This window comes from Megascapheus bottae, chromosome 20 (genome assembly GCF_031878675.1).
Source record: "Megascapheus bottae isolate mThoBot1 chromosome 20, mThoBot2.hap1, whole genome shotgun sequence".
Classification (NCBI taxonomy): Eukaryota; Metazoa; Chordata; class Mammalia; order Rodentia; family Geomyidae; genus Megascapheus; species Megascapheus bottae.
The window spans coordinates 16,269,945-16,287,976 of NC_143528.1; the positions used below are offsets into that span (position 1 = coordinate 16,269,945).

General features: G+C 37.9%; 1 protein-coding gene across 2 annotated transcripts in view; it reads left to right on the plus strand.

The window, feature by feature from the left end:
* Nucleotides 1-18,032, plus strand: part of Slc7a2 (solute carrier family 7 member 2) — a 62,313-nt gene that overhangs the window by 36,795 nt on the left and 7,486 nt on the right. The window contains exons 2-9 of one of the 2 annotated variants that reach the window (XM_090354014.1): nt 3,088-3,477; nt 4,020-4,175; nt 7,872-8,037; nt 9,629-9,762; nt 10,683-10,905; nt 12,904-13,043; nt 16,298-16,400; nt 17,653-17,858. In XM_090354014.1, the coding sequence (XP_090210140.1) occupies nt 3,102-3,477; nt 4,020-4,175; nt 7,872-8,037; nt 9,629-9,762; nt 10,683-10,905; nt 12,904-13,043; nt 16,298-16,400; nt 17,653-17,858 (1,504 nt within the window). In that variant the 5' untranslated portion in view covers nt 3,088-3,101. Of the gene's footprint in view, nt 1-3,087; nt 3,478-4,019; nt 4,176-7,871; nt 8,038-9,628; nt 9,763-10,682; nt 10,906-12,903; nt 13,044-13,288; nt 13,426-16,297; nt 16,401-17,652; nt 17,859-18,032 lie in introns of both variants that reach the window. The other variant, XM_090354015.1, reaches the window with a different exon arrangement.

Here is an 18,032-nt window from a genome sequence, read left to right on the forward strand (position 1 = left end):
CATGCACCATTAGCTGCCACTGTCCCTTCCTCCTGTAAGATTTATGGTCAGGGCTGTGTTAGCAATATGTGGAACCCCATTTGAAATCCCAACCTTTATATAGGGCAGGATGAACAAGGATCAAATGTTATTTCAAACTGTTGAACTGAAGTGAAAATCACTTTTAACTTTAATTAGCCAAGTTAGAAAGATCTCCATGGGTAATTGAAATCTGCATGGTGGTGTTGAATCAAGCCAGGGCTAAGGATTTCCTAGAACTGAAATACTTCACTGTACATCTGACAACCTCGACTGAAGTTTTAGAAGGAGATAACTCCATGTTGCTGAGGAAGGAATTTAGTTTTTTGGCAAGAATTCATAAAGGTTAAGCTGCTGTGATCCTGCTTGTCTTTAGTAACCCAGCTTATCGACTGGTGGAAGCAGAGGCATTCAAGGCTAGCCTAGCAAGAGTTAACCAGACCTCAAAATAAAAAAACAAGAGCTAAGGGTATAGCCCTCTAGTGGTAGAGTGCTTGCCTCTTATATGTTAGGCCCTGGGTTCAACCCCTAATGCCTATTATTAATATCAAACATCCGGATTTTCTCACTCTTTTGTTTCCTGGCTACTTGTATATATCACAAATATTTTATAAAAAACTGAAACTTTTTAATTAGCTACTGAGTACTGCTGGGACTCAACAGAGGTTTGTTTAATAATGACTCATTATGGACCCACTATGTTTTTATGTACCTTTATTCTCAGCCCATTTTATTTCTACAAAATTAATTATGCATAACAGCTTTTGTAATAAGTATTTTACCTGGAGAAGAATAATATCAATTGTTGGCAAAGACTGTTGAGTAATCTGTCAATTCTGAGAAGTTCCTGATGTATGCTTTTTCAGTTACTCCAAAGCAAATGAATGTTTGATAAATAGCATCTTTGTCTTATTTCCAAGTTTAATAGGAAAAAAGTCTGAAATCTAATCTTACTTGATTGAAGTTACATGTTTCTATTAGCAATTCTACTTCTTAGTTAAAAGACAAACAAGCTGCCTGTTGCCTGCCAATTATATTCTTGAAGTTGGCTATGTATGTCCTATATCTTAAGTCACTGATAAAATTCAGGGGGTCATTTTTGCAGCACTTTCTAGTTGGCAGTGGCCCCTCAGTCTTAATCTTTGGAATTGGCTGTTAGTATAGAAACATTTAAGTGTTAGGAAAGCTGTACATTTACAGGTATACTCCACCTTTCTTTTCCTCTTCCCTTGACTTTTGGTTGGGGGTATGGCCCCAATGGTGGGGCACCCATCTTGTAAGCATGAGGCCCTGCGTTTAATCTCCAACATTGCAAACATCAACAGAACTTTCTAACTTTTACTTCTTGATCCTTCTTTGTTTTTTGGAAGTGGGGTACATTAGTATTGGGCTTGAACCCAGGACCTGGGTGATGTCCCTCAGCTTTTTCACTCAAGGCTGATGATGTTCTGCCACTTTAACCATAGCACTATTTTTTTTGCCAGTCCCTGGCTTGAATTCAGGGCCTAAGCACTGTCCTCAGGCTTTCTCAAGGCTAGAGCTCTACTACTTGAGCCATGGCACCACATCTGGCTTTTTTTTTCTATGCATGTGGTACCAAGGAATTGAACCCATGCTAGACAAGCACTTTACCACTAGGCCAAACTCCTGGTGCCTTTACTTCTGGCTTTTGACTAATTAACTGGAAATAAGAGTCTCATAATTTTGCCTGCTCCTACTGGCTTCCAAACTCAGTCCTCGGATCTCAGCTTCGTAGTGACAATGATTACAGACATGAGGCACTGCCACCCAACAACTTCTTGATTTCTTAAAAGTGATCTTTAAGTAGTTGTACAGCAGAGGTGTTATTTAACAAAGCAATACATGAATACAATGATCTGTGTCACCGTCCATCAACAATTTCATCTCCCTTCAACCTATACCTTCCCTTATACTTCTTAATTGTGGTATATAAAATGAATTCTTTTTTTTTGCCAGTCTTCCCTATACAATGCATTTTTGACTATTTTCTCTTCCATGACTCCCCACCTTGATCCTTCCTATTCTTACCCCTTGCAAGTATCAATTTCTTGGTGCTTATTTTGTTGGGCTTTCTATTCTTCATTCTTTTAAAGCTCAACAGTTCCCTTTCTTACTCTTTAAATATGTTATGAAGAATAGCTGTTTAAAGGTTAGCCAGTACTAGGCATTAATCTGCATTTGAATTTTTAGAAGTATCATTTGGTAGGTTTTGACTTTGGAAATCTGAATATAGAATCGGTAAAATTAGTAGTATCATTTATATTTACAAAATTTTAACAAGCATTTGTGAAGTGCCATGTTTTGGCAGTGCGTCAGCTGGTATGGAAGAAACTAATGTGTGTAAATATTTAATTTTACTTCTGAGAAGCTCATCATCAGTTAAGAACTTTTATATTCATTGAATTAGCTGCTGTCATTATTGAGAACTTGCATTGAAATTGATGTGTGAACAGTCTCCAGTGAGTTAATTTAATCTACTCAGTGCAATATAAAACTGGTTTATTCGTATTCTATACTTTTTTCTCTCGTATAAACAAATCATTTAGCTAATGTAGAAAGATAACCTGACATTATTTTAAAATAAAAATGGTATTTAGGGTTGTGAGTTTGACCTAGGAGTAGAGTGTTTGCCTAACATGCACAAAGACCCAGGTTCGATTCCTTAGTACCACACACATAGAAAAGGCCAGAAGTGGTGCTGTGGCTCATGTAGTAGAGCTCTAGCCTTGAGAAAGCCCAAGGTCCGTGCTCAGGCCCTGAGTTCAGGCTCCGGGACTTCAGCAGGTTATCCCTAATGAAAATAATGAAAACTGTAAGCAACAGCAGATACCAATCTCCGGGATGATATTTCCATCCCATGCCTGGAAACACTGCAGAAAACAGCCTGTCCTTCTGATCACTGAGGGTTGCTGTTCCTCTACCCCCTCGGCCCCTCAAAAGGCCGCTGACTCCAGCCTGGGCTGCCGGCCCGGATCCCCTCCAGGCGGCACGGTGAGCCAGGGCAGCGCGTGGTTCCCACGTGCTCATCCCCGCCTTTCCTTTCCTCAGGTCCTCCCTTCAGAATGATCCCTTGCAGGGCCGTGCTGACGTTTGCCCGATGTCTGATCCGGAGGAAGATCGTCCCCTTGGACAGTCTAGAAGATTCCAAGCTGTGCCGCTGCCTGACCACCATGGACCTCATCGCGCTGGGGGTGGGCAGCACACTAGGCGCGGGAGTCTACGTTCTGGCCGGGGAAGTGGCCAAGGCGGACTCGGGCCCCAGCATCGTGGTGTCCTTCCTCATCGCCGCCCTGGCGTCCGTGATGGCGGGCCTTTGCTATGCTGAATTCGGTGCCCGAGTCCCCAAGACCGGGTCTGCGTATCTGTACACGTACGTGACCGTGGGCGAGCTGTGGGCCTTCATCACGGGCTGGAACCTCATCTTGTCATACGTGATAGGTATGTGGCGAAACCAGGGCGCACCCCCGAGAGACCCCCGGGTCTCACCAGGCCACACTTGATCCAAATGTTTGGTTCTCCTCCATCTCTGAATTTGGAGGGAGGAAATTTTTTTTTTTCCAACAATGTTTAGTGATCATTTTTATAGGTCTTTATTACAAATAGAGTTGCCTGGTTGCAAAGTTATAAACTTGAACATTTAATTGCTACTGTATAGTCTTCACATGAGGGAGCATATGCTTGTAGTCCCAACAGAGGAAGGTTGTGCATTAAAGGCCAACCTGGGGTATATAGCAAGACCTACCCCCACTCAATTAACTATGACGGTAGTTGTCATAGTTAATTATTAGTAGTTATTGTGACTAGATGGAATTCCAAAGCATAATTTGATTTTATGTTTAAATTATATTATGATTTATAGGTGACTAAATTTTTCAATCCATGTACACTAACTCATGTTTATCCTAGATAGAGTAGCAAATGATGTTATGTTCATTTCCTGCCAGTGACCTTGCATTCTCTGAACATTCTGTTTTGGGAAGGTACGTCAAGTGTTGCAAGAGCATGGAGTGGCACTTTTGATGAACTTCTTAACAAACAGATTGGTCAGTTTTTCAGGACATACTTCAAAATGAATTATACCGGCCTTGCAGAGTATCCAGACTTCTTTGCTGTGTGCCTTATATTACTTTTAGCAGGTAAGAAGACCAGTTATGTGGCATTCTCTGTAATGAACCCAACTAACAATCCCCCAAAATAGGTTACTACGGAATTTGGAGCTGGGTCCTCATTTTCTAATTTAGACATATTGTAGACAACCATATTTGGTGCAGTAATTTCTCATTTTTCCTCAATGTCACAGCATAAGAGTTTAGAGAGATATAAGAGTTAGAGTAAGGACAACCAGTTTTTCAGTCTTGTCTTTGCCACTCTCTATAGTTTTATAATGTTATTTGCTTAATCTTTTCATCACTCAATTTGCTCTACCATAAAGTAAACCTTCAGGCTTTTTCCTTGGTACATAGTAAGCACTCAGATAATAGTTTTCTTTCGTGAGCATAGTTGATCTAGTTTTATTTTATAGGCATACTTGATCCTCTTGTTTTAGTTGAACATTTTCCATTCTGATTGTCATCTGCAGTCACCCTTAAACTCTATGGATTACACTAAGAATAAAATCTGCACTAAGAATAGAATTTGTCACCTGGCATCGTGGCTCATACCTATAATCCTAGCTAGTCAGGAAGTGAGATCAATAATCCTAGGTATTCAGGAGGTGAGATCTGAGGATGTGGTTCAAAGCCAGCCTGGGCACTAAAGACCAGGAGACTCTTATCTCCAATTAATCACTAGAAAATAGGAAGTGGGGCAGTGGCTCAATGGATAGGGTGGTAGCACAGTACCCAGATCTAAATTTCAAGCCCCATGACCCACAAAAAAATTTAAAAAGAAGCCAAGAAGAAAATTTGCTTCTTACTTTCTACTTGACTTTATTTATACTTTATTTTATTCACTTACTTATTTTGTGTACCAGGGCTTGAACATGGCCTCAGGCTCTTCTTCAGCTTTTCCAGTCAATTTAATATTTGAGCCATGCTGGCATTTTGCTGAGTAGAGACAGAGTATTAAGGATTTATCTGCTCATTAATCCTCAGATCTCACCTCCTGAGTGGCTAGGATTATAGGTATGAGCCACCAGTGCCCAGAAACCCTTGCTTTCTATACACCCTGTCTTTAAGATTTTTCTCTTCTGATTAGAAGGATGCATATAGAAGAGGTATATTTCTATTAGGAAGTGTTTACCTGAAAAATAATACAATTTTTTAAATAGCCTTACTTTGGGCCTGGAGTGTAGCCTCATGGTAGAGTGCTCACCTAGCATGCACAAAGCCCTGAGTTCCATTCCTTAGTACCACATTCACAGAAAAAGCAGAAGTGGCGCTGTGCCTCATGTGGCAGAGCACTAGCTATGAGGAAAGTGTCCAAGGACAGTGCTCAGACCTTGCGTTCAAGCCCCAGGACTGGAAAAAAAAATAGCCTTACTTTAAGAAAAATTAGTCACTACTTAAATATAGGGGTAGGGATGGGAACATGAACAAACTTGGTCCAAAATAATTTGCTTGTAATATCAAGAAAAAAGTGCATCCATTGTTTTTGATTAATGATACATTTTTAATATATTTTTATTGTAATTAATAGAAGGGTTTCATTATGTTCACCAGATAGAAGGTGCATTACTTCACAAACATTGCTACCCTTTCTCATGTTTTTGTTCCCTTTTCCCTACCTCCACCCTTCCCCTCATCGTGTTTTCCCCCTTCCCTATTCTATTTCAAATAAACATATATACAGTATATCTGATAACAAGGTAAGATAACTATAACAGTATGAGATAACCAAGGGACAACAAAAGAGATGAGAAATAGCATAGTACATTAAGAGCAACAATCACACATTATATGTCTCTTGTTTCTATATCCTGGAGGTCCTTTCATTTAGCCTCATCCTATATGGCCTTAAGTATGTAGGTTTTGCCCTATTGTAAACCTCTGCTAGGAGAGCCCAAGGTTTCTACCGGTTATGATAAATGAGGGAAACCATTGAGCCTATTTTCCTAAGTGAAGTAAGCCAGACTTAAATGATACATTTTTATTCCGTTGGTTTCTAAACAGTAAAGCTGTTTATGTATATTATGTTACATCATGTCTTATTTAGAGTAGCTTCAACAAACTTAAAATATTCAGCTGCAGTCTCTCAATGGTGAAAAGCATTTAGCTATGATACGTGTTTAGAGCTGTTACATTCCAGTGCAAACCTAAGTCTCAGACCACAGCCTGTATCATTTGTGCTCTCCTAGTTGATACCTTTCCTTTAAATAGAGTCTGAGATTATAACTTGATTTTTTGGTTCTTTGAAAACCAAAGTCTTCTGTTACAAATATTTATATTGTAGCACCATCTGTCAATTGAAACTGTTGTTTAATTAAAGGCAGAAGGGAAGTGTATGTTGTCTTCAGATTAGATACTTATTGGGAAAGTGCTTGTAGAGCTAAGTGAACAAAGATAAAATGTCAGTGGCTATACTGTGCTCCCAAGGATGTAAGTAGCGGAGGCCTGTTACCCAACTATTAAAGAGTCAGTAAGTGTGAGGATCCCACAGCTTTCTTCTGTGTCACTAATATAGTTACCAACTTAGAAGGAAGTATATTAGCACTCTTGCCTCATTGAAATATAAATTTTATGCATCAGTAATGAACAAGGATATCCTAAAAAACTAATTTAAATTTAAATTTAATCTGATTTAACTATTTTGACAATATGAGCCAGAAGCCCTGAATATTAACTTAGGGGAAATTAATGTAACAAAACAATTAGAAAATGCATAAAGATGTTGATAAAAGATGATGATTCTGTAATTGTTGTCCTGTACAACTAAGTTAAAAAGCCCTATCATGCCTTCATAAGTTAAAAAAAGGGTGATGATATCAGTGCTATTTATAAAAAAAAAAATACCAGTGGCCTATCTGTAAATAAGGATTAAAATATCTCCTATGTGTAGTGTATTATTTATTCACTTGTTTAAAAGTGAAGTTACATATTTATCAACATGTAAATATGTGCATGTGTTTGTGCATGCAGGTTGACCTTTACTCTTCATACTTCTTTGGTGTCTTCAGATTACTTTAATAGGATATATTTACAATTGGAACCTAAAGTAAACCTTTTGAAATGATTCTAGATTTAACAAAGAACTGTTTTGATCTGACCTTCAAGAATTATTTTGTTTTATGCTTATATGTTCAGTAGATACACAGGATACATATGTTTGAGATTTCACATTAGCTGTGAACTAACTTTTTTTTTTGCCAGTTCTGGGCTTGAGCTCAGGGCCTGAGCACTGTCCTTGGACTTTCACAAGGTTAGAGCTCTACCACTTGAGCCTCAACACCACTTCTGGCTTTTTTCTATGTATGTGGTACCGAGGAATCGAACCCCAGTCTTTGTGCATGCTAGGCAAGCACTCTACCACTAGGCCAAACTCCTGGCCCTGAACTAACTTTTTAGGACAATATATGGTTGAAATTAAACATTGCCTTATATCTACCTACTGATGGTAATAATAGCCAGTGACTAGACTTAGTATACTTCTGATGAATGGTAGAATCTACTAAGTATAGTCTACGTTTAGAAATCAAGTTGGTGTGTTCACAAGACATATATTGTTTCACATAGGTAATTAAGAACTGTCTATAATAATAACTACTAATAATATTGGAAATAGTAACCCACAGTAGAAATAGATATAGGGAGTTAAGAACATGAAGTCTGATTTTTCTCCATATAACTCTGCCTTCTCTTTAGATTAAAATTTAAATGCCCTTTCTTTTTCTATAGGTCTTTTATCTTTTGGAGTGAAAGAGTCTGCTTGGGTGAACAAATTCTTCACAGCTATTAATATCTTGGTCCTGCTCTTTGTAATGATTGCTGGTTTTGTGAAAGGAAATGTGGCTAACTGGAAGATTAGTGAAGAGTTTCTCAAAAATATATCTGCCAGTGCCAGGTAAAATCTTTAGGGTTTTATTTTCCCGCTCTCTCTTTTTTAATGTTACAGTTTAAGAGTATACTTGAAAGTTGTTTTTTTTTCCTACGGCAGTGGTTCTCAACCTTGATGATTCTAAAACCTTTTGGAAGGGCTTTCTGTGCTAAGCCTCCTCTGACATTAAGATACAGGTGTGCTCCCTTTTGAGCCTGTGGGAGACGCTGTGCATCTGGGGGCTCCCAACCTCAGCCTCCGCTCTAAGTTTAGAAAAAAGCTGGGGCAAGCTTACCCAGTGGCCATAATAGTTGGCCACTTCTAATTGACAAAGACTGGTGCTGAATGGTACATTCTTTACTATTACTAGCTGGTTTCATTTCATGCTTTCAGGCTTTCAGTCATTTTTTCAGGCCTTATGTTTTGAAGAATGCTATTTACAAAATCAGAAAAAGATAGTTGTTACACAAAATATGGCCCATATTTTCTTTTACATATGAAGAATGAAGAAAAATGGTTTTCTGATTATATGGTTTTTTTGTTTGGTTCGGTTTTAAGATTTTTTTTGCAGGTTTGTTTTTGGGTTTGTTTTTGCTTTGTCCATTTCACCCAGGTTGCACTTTCCTGGCCTTTCTCAAGACTGTCTTGTTCTTTTTTGTCCTTATTTTCTAGTTTTTATACATGAGATAAAATATTCAACTTTAGCAATATTGCTAAAATGTCTGTTTCACTTTTCAGCTGTGTCCATAGTAAACTTTAAAGACATGTAGTCCGTCTGACTTACTTTCTAATTTAGGGTTGAAAACTGGATTTGTGTATGTGTGTGTGGCAGTCTTGGGGCTTGAACTCAGAGCCTGGGATCTATCCCTGAACTTCTTGGGGATAGTGAATTGGTGATAGTTTCACAGACTTTCCTGCCCAGGCTGGCTTTGAATAACAGTTCTCAGACCTCAGCCTCTTGAGTAGCTAATATTATAGGTATGAGCCACTGGGCCCAGAAGATTTTGTTTAATAGATCTGAGCATTGGACTTAGTGCCTCATACTTGGCTAGGGAGACACTCTACCACTTGAGCCACAAAAAATGAATTCTTTTTTTTTTGCCAGTCCTAGGCTTGGGCTCAGGGCCTGAGCACTGTCCCTGGATTTTCTCAAGGCTAGGGCTCTACCACTTGAGCCACAGCACCACTTCTGGCTTTTTGCTGCATATGTGGTACTGAGGAATCGAACCCGGGTCTTCATGCATGCTAGGCAAGCTACTCTACCACTAGGCCAAACTCCCGGCCCCAAAAATGAATTCTTGTGTGAAATTCTTACCTTATCAGATAGCATGGCCTAAACATGGGAACTGTCTTCTCAAAATCCTGCTTGCATGTGAATTCCAGACAGTATGGCTCTGGGCCTTCTGCATTTGCTATTGGTCAGCCTCTGTGCAGATGTTGGTCACACAGAGAGTCATTGGAGGACTTATCTGCCACATTCTCTAATACAAAGTAAGAGAAGAGTTCTAGTAAATGATGATAAATACCATAGTCTTGCAAGGATGTACTTTGAGACAAGTCCCTAAAAGGAGTAGATTTCTAGGAAAATGCCTTCCAATGTGTTCCCTCTCTTCCTCAGGGAGCCACCTTATGAAAACGGGACAAGTATCTACGGAGCTGGTGGCTTTATGCCTTATGGCTTTGCAGGAACATTGGCGGGTGCTGCAACTTGCTTCTATGCCTTTGTGGGGTTTGACTGCATTGCAACAACTGGTAAGAGCAGTAGTACCTCAGCATTAAATAGAAGACAGAAGTGTTCCTTTTTGCCATAGGAGCACAGAGTGAACAGACAGCAAAGGGTCAAGGACAGAGGGCAGGAATTGGGATTTTAAAAAAAAGTGGCAGTTCCCAATAAGCTATATTGATTTAAGAAAAAAGTACTTTGGCTCTCTGAGGCTTGGTTTCCATATTGGCAAAACCCAAAGAGAAGTACCTACTGCTCAGAGATTACCAGAATTCCTTAGGATAACATATTTTGCTTGAGGTAAAATACTGGTCATAATTGCTATCCTAAGCTAGCTGGAAGGGCTCTTACTTCCAGATGCTTTTCTTTTTAGATTATCTTTCTTCAGACAGTATGTCCAGTTCTTTTCTCTTTATCTAGAACAGCAAAGTACTCTTGCCTCTCCCACTGGGTTCTTATCATTGTATAGCTTTATAATTGACCATGTTTGGAGTTCTTTAAACATTAATTTTATTAGGAGACAAAGAATTCTGTTTCTTCCCAAATATAGGGTATCACCTAAATAGACAAAATAAATTTCTGTGAAGCTTGGGTGTTTGAGAACCTACAGAGTGCCACAACAGTCACTGATTCTCTGAATGGATTAAGACTGCTGCTCTATCTCCAAACACTTGAGTGTTGATTTGTCTTTGTTCTTTTCTTCCTGGAAATGGGAAGCTGATTTGCTGGAATACTTCCCTGTGGGAATTGGATGCATATGTTAACAACAAAGTAACTTCAAAAAGAGAACCGAAATTCCATGTAAAATAAATAGATCAACCTAAGGAAACAGAAGGAACCATAGCTGAGTAGAATGACCTTGGAGGAGAGGAAGACTCTGAATCACATTAAATTCTTTACTTCATAATGATTTATTAGACATGCAAATCTTTTGTTTATGTTTCCTTAGGTGAAGAAGTTCGGAATCCCCAAAAAGCTATTCCTATTGGAATAGTGACGTCTTTACTTGTTTGCTTTATGGCCTATTTTGGAGTCTCTGCAGCTTTGACACTTATGATGCCATACTATCTCCTCAATGAGAAAAGTCCCCTTCCTGTGGCATTTGAGTATGTTGGATGGGGTCCTGCCAAGTATGTGGTTGCTGCAGGCTCCCTGTGTGCGTTGTCAACAAGGTACATTGCATTGTCTTTGAGCAGGAGCTGTTTGGGTTCCTACAAAGTATAACAGTGTTTGAAACACATTGTTTTTGTGGGCTATGGGTGTAAGTCAGTGGTAGACTGCTTGTCTAGTATGTGCAAGGTTAGATCTCCAACAGTATCTTCCACAGTTTTGCTTTTGTATTCTAAAAATATGTTATCATGAGGAACATATTATGCAGCTGTGTTCTTACTGAATCATCTGCCCAGAACTGCTGTATAAAAATCGGAAATGTTAAAAAAAAAAATGTTCCCCCATCAGTGAAGCCTCGGAATTTTCAAGATAATGATGGTCCAAGCTTTAGTGGGAATATGTATAACAATGATGCATTAGCATCTATACCACATGCACACATTGTAACACTTTCAGATCTTGGGCTAGTGTGTTTCTCAGATGATTTTGGAGTTACCTACATTGCTTCAAATAATCTGACGCCATGTGTACACTTTACATTTTCTGTTCTTTAAAGTAATGACAGCTGTATGCTGTGCCACTTTTAAGTATAAAGATGCTTTTATTGTGAACCATTGGAACTTTGTTCTCAGCACCAATGAGAGTGAACATTCTAGAAACAGAAAGTATTATTTTCACATTAGAAGTAGAAATTCATATCATATTTATATGAAAAGTCTACAGTGTTCAGATCTCCAGTAGCTGTTTTTTTAATACATTGAGACTATAGCCCAGAATTATGAAGTACTCATATTTCTAGTTAAGACATGATCATAAGTAAAACATTTTATTCTAGATTTGAACCCTACTACATTGGAGAATAGTCTCACAAAAAGAAAATTTATTTCCCTTATCACTAATTTTTAACTTGAAATGAATTTTTGTCCAAGAAATCCTTTTTTTTTTTTTTTTTGCAAGTTCTGGGGCTTGAACTCAGGGCCTGGGCACTGTCCTTGGGCTTTCTCAAGGCTAACACTCTACCACATGGGCCACCACACCACTTCTGGATTTTTCTATGCATGTGGTACCAAGGAATCCAACCTAAGGCTTTCTACATGCTAGGCAAGCACTCTACTACTAGGCCATGCTCTCTGCCCTGAGAAATCTTTTAACATAATTCATTCACCTAGATTTATTTTATTTTCTAGTCAAGATATTATTAAGTAGCTATTAGAAACCACTCCTATATGTTTCTTAAGCATCTATTGGTCACTGAGATCATTTTTAATAACTATAAGTAGTTTGAAAAGTTTCAACTATAAGGACAGTGTGCCACCTTGGTTTTAGAAGGGGTGGATAAAAAACTTGCCTTTGACCAACTTCAACTCTGTTTAATTAGCTGAAGAAACTGGACTTTTAAAATGTGTTATTTATTTTCTCTTAAATAGTTATTCCTTATAACTTAGTCATTTATGAAATGCTACCACTAGTGAACACAGTAATTAAAAACATTTTAAGGAAAGATCATTTCCTTAAACTTTACTGTTACTAATCTATTGTTGTGGCTACTTCCCCATTCTAAATTTACAGGAAGTTGATTTTTTAAACTTTTTTTACTATGGTTATCTTACGATGCTGGGAATTATTAATAATTTGATCAAAGATCGATCTATATAGCAGAAAATAATGGCAATATAAAAGCACATTATTATTGAAAAAATGAAATGACATAATAATGCTTCTTTTCTTTGTTAATTACATATTAATTTACAAACTTAATTTACTGTATTATATTACTTATACTTAATGATATTGGTTTGGCTCTTGACAAAGCTTAATTACTGTGTTTTAATTCGGTCATAATTATGGGTGCACAATGTCAGTTTTATTCTCATAATTCAGCTGGGCAAATCCCTACAACAGAATGACTAGTCAGTATTGGCAGATATTTAGTGCATTTTGTAAATAGTGACTTCGCAATCATAGCTACTGTGTTGTTTTATAGAATTACTTGTTTTGATTCTGGGTGTAATCTTGCATGAATGTGTTTGCCATTCTGCATGTCTTTGCTTTCTACCCAGTCTTCTTGGATCCATTTTCCCAATGCCTCGGGTAATCTATGCTATGGCGGAGGATGGGTTGCTTTTCAAATGTCTAGCTCAAATCAATTCCAAAACGAAGACACCAGTAATTGCTACTTTATCATCCGGTGCAGTGGCAGGTGAGAGAGAGTTGACTTTTATTGAGAAAAGGGGGATTTTATTTTTCCATCAAGGACTCTGAAGAAAAATAACAAGTTAGGTGGTTTTCTATTATGATTGATATTAAGTGTGATAACTTCTTTGTGACTGTATACTGCTGTGAATATTTTGGTTCTGCATGTGTCCAGTCTTTACCTGTATATATAGTTTTCTAGAATATAATTTAAAATAACTCACATGTGGATTATGAATTTTTCTGTTCTAGTCTTCTGGGCTCTATGTTTCCTTTACCCCGAATTCTGTTTGCCATGGCTCGGGATGGCTTACTGTTTAGATTTCTTGCCAGAGTGAGTAAGAGGCAGTCACCTGTGGCCGCCACGTTGACTGCTGGGGTCATTGCTGGTAAGCGTTACAAACATAGGCTTCGACATTGGACTGGACCGTTTTGTGTGCATGCATGGACTTACACAGGGTCTGCATGCTGTGCATGTAAGTGTAGAACACAATCATGGGAAAATTACAAGTATCGGTATTAACACCTGACAATTATGGTGAAGGTGACATACTGAAACTCATTTTTGACCAATCCTATGGGATTTTCTATTCCATTAATTATTTGAACTTCTAACAAATACATCAATGATTGTCATGTATGTTTCATACATACCAAGGTATTGCCTTTCTGATGACAATTGAGCTCAGGAAATTTTACTTGGATAATTTTACTTTAATTTTGGAAATACTAATTTAGAACTAATAACTAAACTTTTTGAATAGCTAAACTTGACTCATTGTTATCCAGTATGAGAATCGTCATAAAGGGATACCTTATAGTTGACCATGATGCTGAGTATGGTGGGCATCTTTCATGCTTGGGCATTGCAGGTATCTCTGACATAGACTTAGGTCCTCTTATACCCTCAGGTAGCCAGGTTGTCCTTTCAGTTCATTGAATATGTAAGTTATAGTCATAAATCCAGTCTGATGTGGGCGGGAGCATGGCCTACACCTGGTAGAGTGCTTGTCTAGCATGCATGTATCCCTGGATTCAATTCCTCAATACCACATACACAGAAAAAGCCAGAAGTGTTGGTGTGGCGCAAGTGGTAAAGTGCTAACCTTGAGAAAGCTCAAGGATAGTGTCTAGTCCCAGAGTGTCAAGGCCCAGGACTGGCAAAAAAAAAAAAATGTGGAGACTGACTGCATCCTAGCATATCTTAACATCTATGTGAAGTGCCTTTGTTCAGAAATGCTATCAATTTTTAAGACTAGTCTTAAAAGGTACTGCAATAGAAAGCAAAAGAAAAACCTTATTAGCAAGCTTTGTGCAAACACAAAATGATCCAGTCTCCACATAGAAATTCAAATCAAAATCCTAATTTTGTGGAGGCTATAAGATGTTGGGAAATTAGTTTAGAAAGTGATTCATTGAATAAGAAATGGGATATTTTTTCGGGGCCAGAAAGTATTTGCCTACACAACTTCGCTTTGCAAACATTTTCTAATAAGTGTAAACATTGGATGAAATGTGTCTTGGAGGGTTAAATCATTTGTTTTCTCTGGCTTATATTTCTATCCCCATAAGATGAGGATTGTGCCAGATGACCTAAAATTCATATTACTATTTAACAGTGTATTGTGCTATCAAAAATAGCTCATATCATAACATAAATACTTCTTGGCAAAAAAATCATGTTTTATTTAATCCCTAAAAACATTTCCTTTTTCCAGTTAAAAAATTCCCAGATAGCTCATATGAATAATTGACCCTATTTCCTTTGAGTACCTTATTTGACTATCCATAAGGTTTACAAAGCATTCAGTAATTTCAGTAATTTAATATATGAATATATTAACATTGAAGGGTTTTCAAAGTGAGATGTATAGTGTATAAGGAAAAGGTGTGGTATTGTAAAAAGATTATGGAGATGTTAGTTCAGATGCCTCTATAATGTGATTATAACCTTGAAAAGTTAACCTGTCTGTATATACCTAGATGACCAGAACATGAGTTTGGGGTCACAAATAGTCAAATTGTGGCCATTTTATATTGATAAAGCAAAACAGTTTCCACTAACTTATGGAGTCATTGCTTTGGTGATAAAAAAAATTATAGATAAATAAAACTTGCCCAAGAGACAAGAATACCATGCAAACAGAATATAGTGTGATCTACTTACAAAATTCCACTTAACATTAAAGTATAATTTATTTTAATAGTAAAGTTATTTTATCTCTTACTGAGGATTTGGTGTTCAGGACCAAAAATTGATTGTTCATATCACATTAGGCTATCTAGAATATGTAGCTTTCACTAGAATAGAATCTAGTATATATATAGAGCATAACATTTTCATAGTTATTCCAATTTTTTTGAGTTGTAGCTGGGCACTGGTCGCTCAAATCTTCAATCCTAGCTAGTCAAAAGGCTGAGATCTAAGGATCTCAGTTTGAAGCTAGCCCAGGCAGGAAAGTCCATGAGACTCTTATCTCCAAATAACCACCAAAAAGCTAGAAGTAGATCTGTGGCTCAAATAGCAGAGCACTGTCTTTGAACACAAAAGCTTAGGGACAGTATCCCAGGCTCTGAGCTCAAGCCCAAGGCAGGTATAAAGAAAACAAAAAAGATTTGAGTGGTATATGATATAACAACGTAGATGGAAATTTAAATGATTACATGTCTTCTGTAATAAAAAACTAAAACTTTTTATGATTTCAAAAAGTGAGCAGCCACTGTTTTCTAACATTTTCTTCTGAAACATCAAAGGATAGTTTTCTGTCAAATCATTTTTACTTTTCAGCCAAATGTTTGTTTTTTTTATTTTTATTTTTGGCCAGTCCTGGGCACTGTCCTTGGGCACTTGGGCTTTCTCAAAACTAGAGCTCTACCACTTAAGTAAGCCACAGGACCATTTCTGGCTTTTTTCTATGTATGTCGTACCAAGGAATCGAGCCAGGGTCTTCGTGCATGCTAGGCAAGCACTCTACCACTAGGCTAAACTTCCAGGCCCAAATGTTTATTTTAAGCAATCAAAATAGATGTATTTTGTGCTTGCTAGAAAACTAAATGCTTTTGAAATCTTGCTAGCAGTTTATATGACTTAAAGAATAGCTTATACACTTATGAACAATATTCTTTGTATAGTTTATCACTGGTACCAAAAGAGAACATGCAAGTTAGTTGTCTCTAACTTGAAAGTGATTCATTCTGTTGGATAAGATGTTCTCAGAGGCCCTGGGCATTACCACTCTTTTCATTTCCTCCCCTCAATAGCTGTGATGGCATTTCTTTTCGACCTGAAGGCACTTGTGGATATGATGTCCATCGGCACCCTCATGGCCTATTCTCTGGTGGCAGCCTGTGTGCTCATTCTCAGGTGAGTTTCCAGTGGTTCTGAAGAGGTAGGGTGGACCAGGTGAGACACAGCAAATAGAGCAATGAGAGCTCACCACCCTTCCTTGCAGTGTCACCAAGGTGAGAGGCCGTATGCATGAAAAACACATCCTATGACGTATAAGAAAACAGGGCCTTTAGCAAAAAAAAAAAAAAAGTATAATTTAATCATTACTGATTAACCCAATCTGTGAATGGCATTTTTTATAATGTGTAGAGAATTACTATACTTTATATCCCAATATTTTAGTTCTAAGACTTTACTCTGAAGAGGAAATGAAAGAGGCATACACAAATATAAAAAGTCTGTGGAATTAGACAAATAGTTATCTATTTAGGAGAATAGTTTATTTATTTAGGAGGAATAGTTAGAGAAATATACAGTAGATTCTTCTATAACAAATAAAATGATATTCATACAGATAAATATGTCCTTTTCAGGATATAACGCTAGAGGTAGCTGATAGGAACTTATTTAAATAACATAAACTTTTGTAAAGAAGTAACATGTATATATACATATACTCATCAGGGTGAAATAGTCCCATACTGTGAATAGTGCTGAATTCTGAGGAATGGTGTTGTGGATAACTTTAATTTCCTTCTGTGATCTTTAGTGTATTTATTCTGAGTGAACATATTTCTTTATGGGCAAGAAAATGTTACTTTGTAAAATAAGCAATAGCTTCTCAGTAGAAAAAGCCACATTGGGGAGACTGGGACAGAGAGTAGAGGGTGATATAGACATCAATAATCCTGTTGTATAAGCTGTAAGCATCACGTTAAGATAAGGAAGAGGAATGGCATGTATGCGGTAGGGAGGTAGCAGAGTGACTTGATGATCTCATCTGTATTAAACTGGAGGAGTCAGGTTGAAAATGTGAGGGGAAGGAAGCAGGAGAGACGGGCTATAGTAAAGCTACTGAATCCCAACACACAGAAAGATGATGTGATTCTGTAGCCGATAGTTAACCTGTATATCTACACCACCTGCAGGACCTACATTTCCTTTGGGGACATAGTTTCTGAAACAATCATCTTACCTCATAGTTGCCTCACCTTCAGGTTTACTAGGTGGTAGTTTTTACTTTGAATTTTTGCATCGGCTGTGTAACTTTTAAGGGGCTAACTGAGCAGATTGGAGCAGCTACAGACAGTTGACTTTATAGCATGCCTGTTTCATTCAGGCCAAGGACCTTTTTGGAAATAAAGACATAGATTTTTATTTGCCCTAGGTACCAGCCCGGTTTATGTTATGAGCAGCCTAAATACTCTCCTGAAAAAGAAGACCTGGGATCATGTGACAGAGCAGCTTCGAAAAGTGACTCCCAGGTCAGCATGCTGCAAGACCAGGGGTTCCGCCTGAGGGCCCTCCTTAGCCCCTCAGCTCTACCCACACGACAGTCAGCTTCTCTCGTGAGCTTTCTGGTGGGATTCTTGGGTAAGTTTTCTTCACTCTAGAGATTGGAAAGACCCAAGAGATGTGTGTAGTTGGAGCCAGTGGAATGTGAATAAAAGAATACAAAAAGGCTCTAGATTACACTAGCTGGAAACCTGAGTCATAGCCAGATTTATACCTACAAACTCAGTAATAGATCAGGTGGTATTTAAGCTA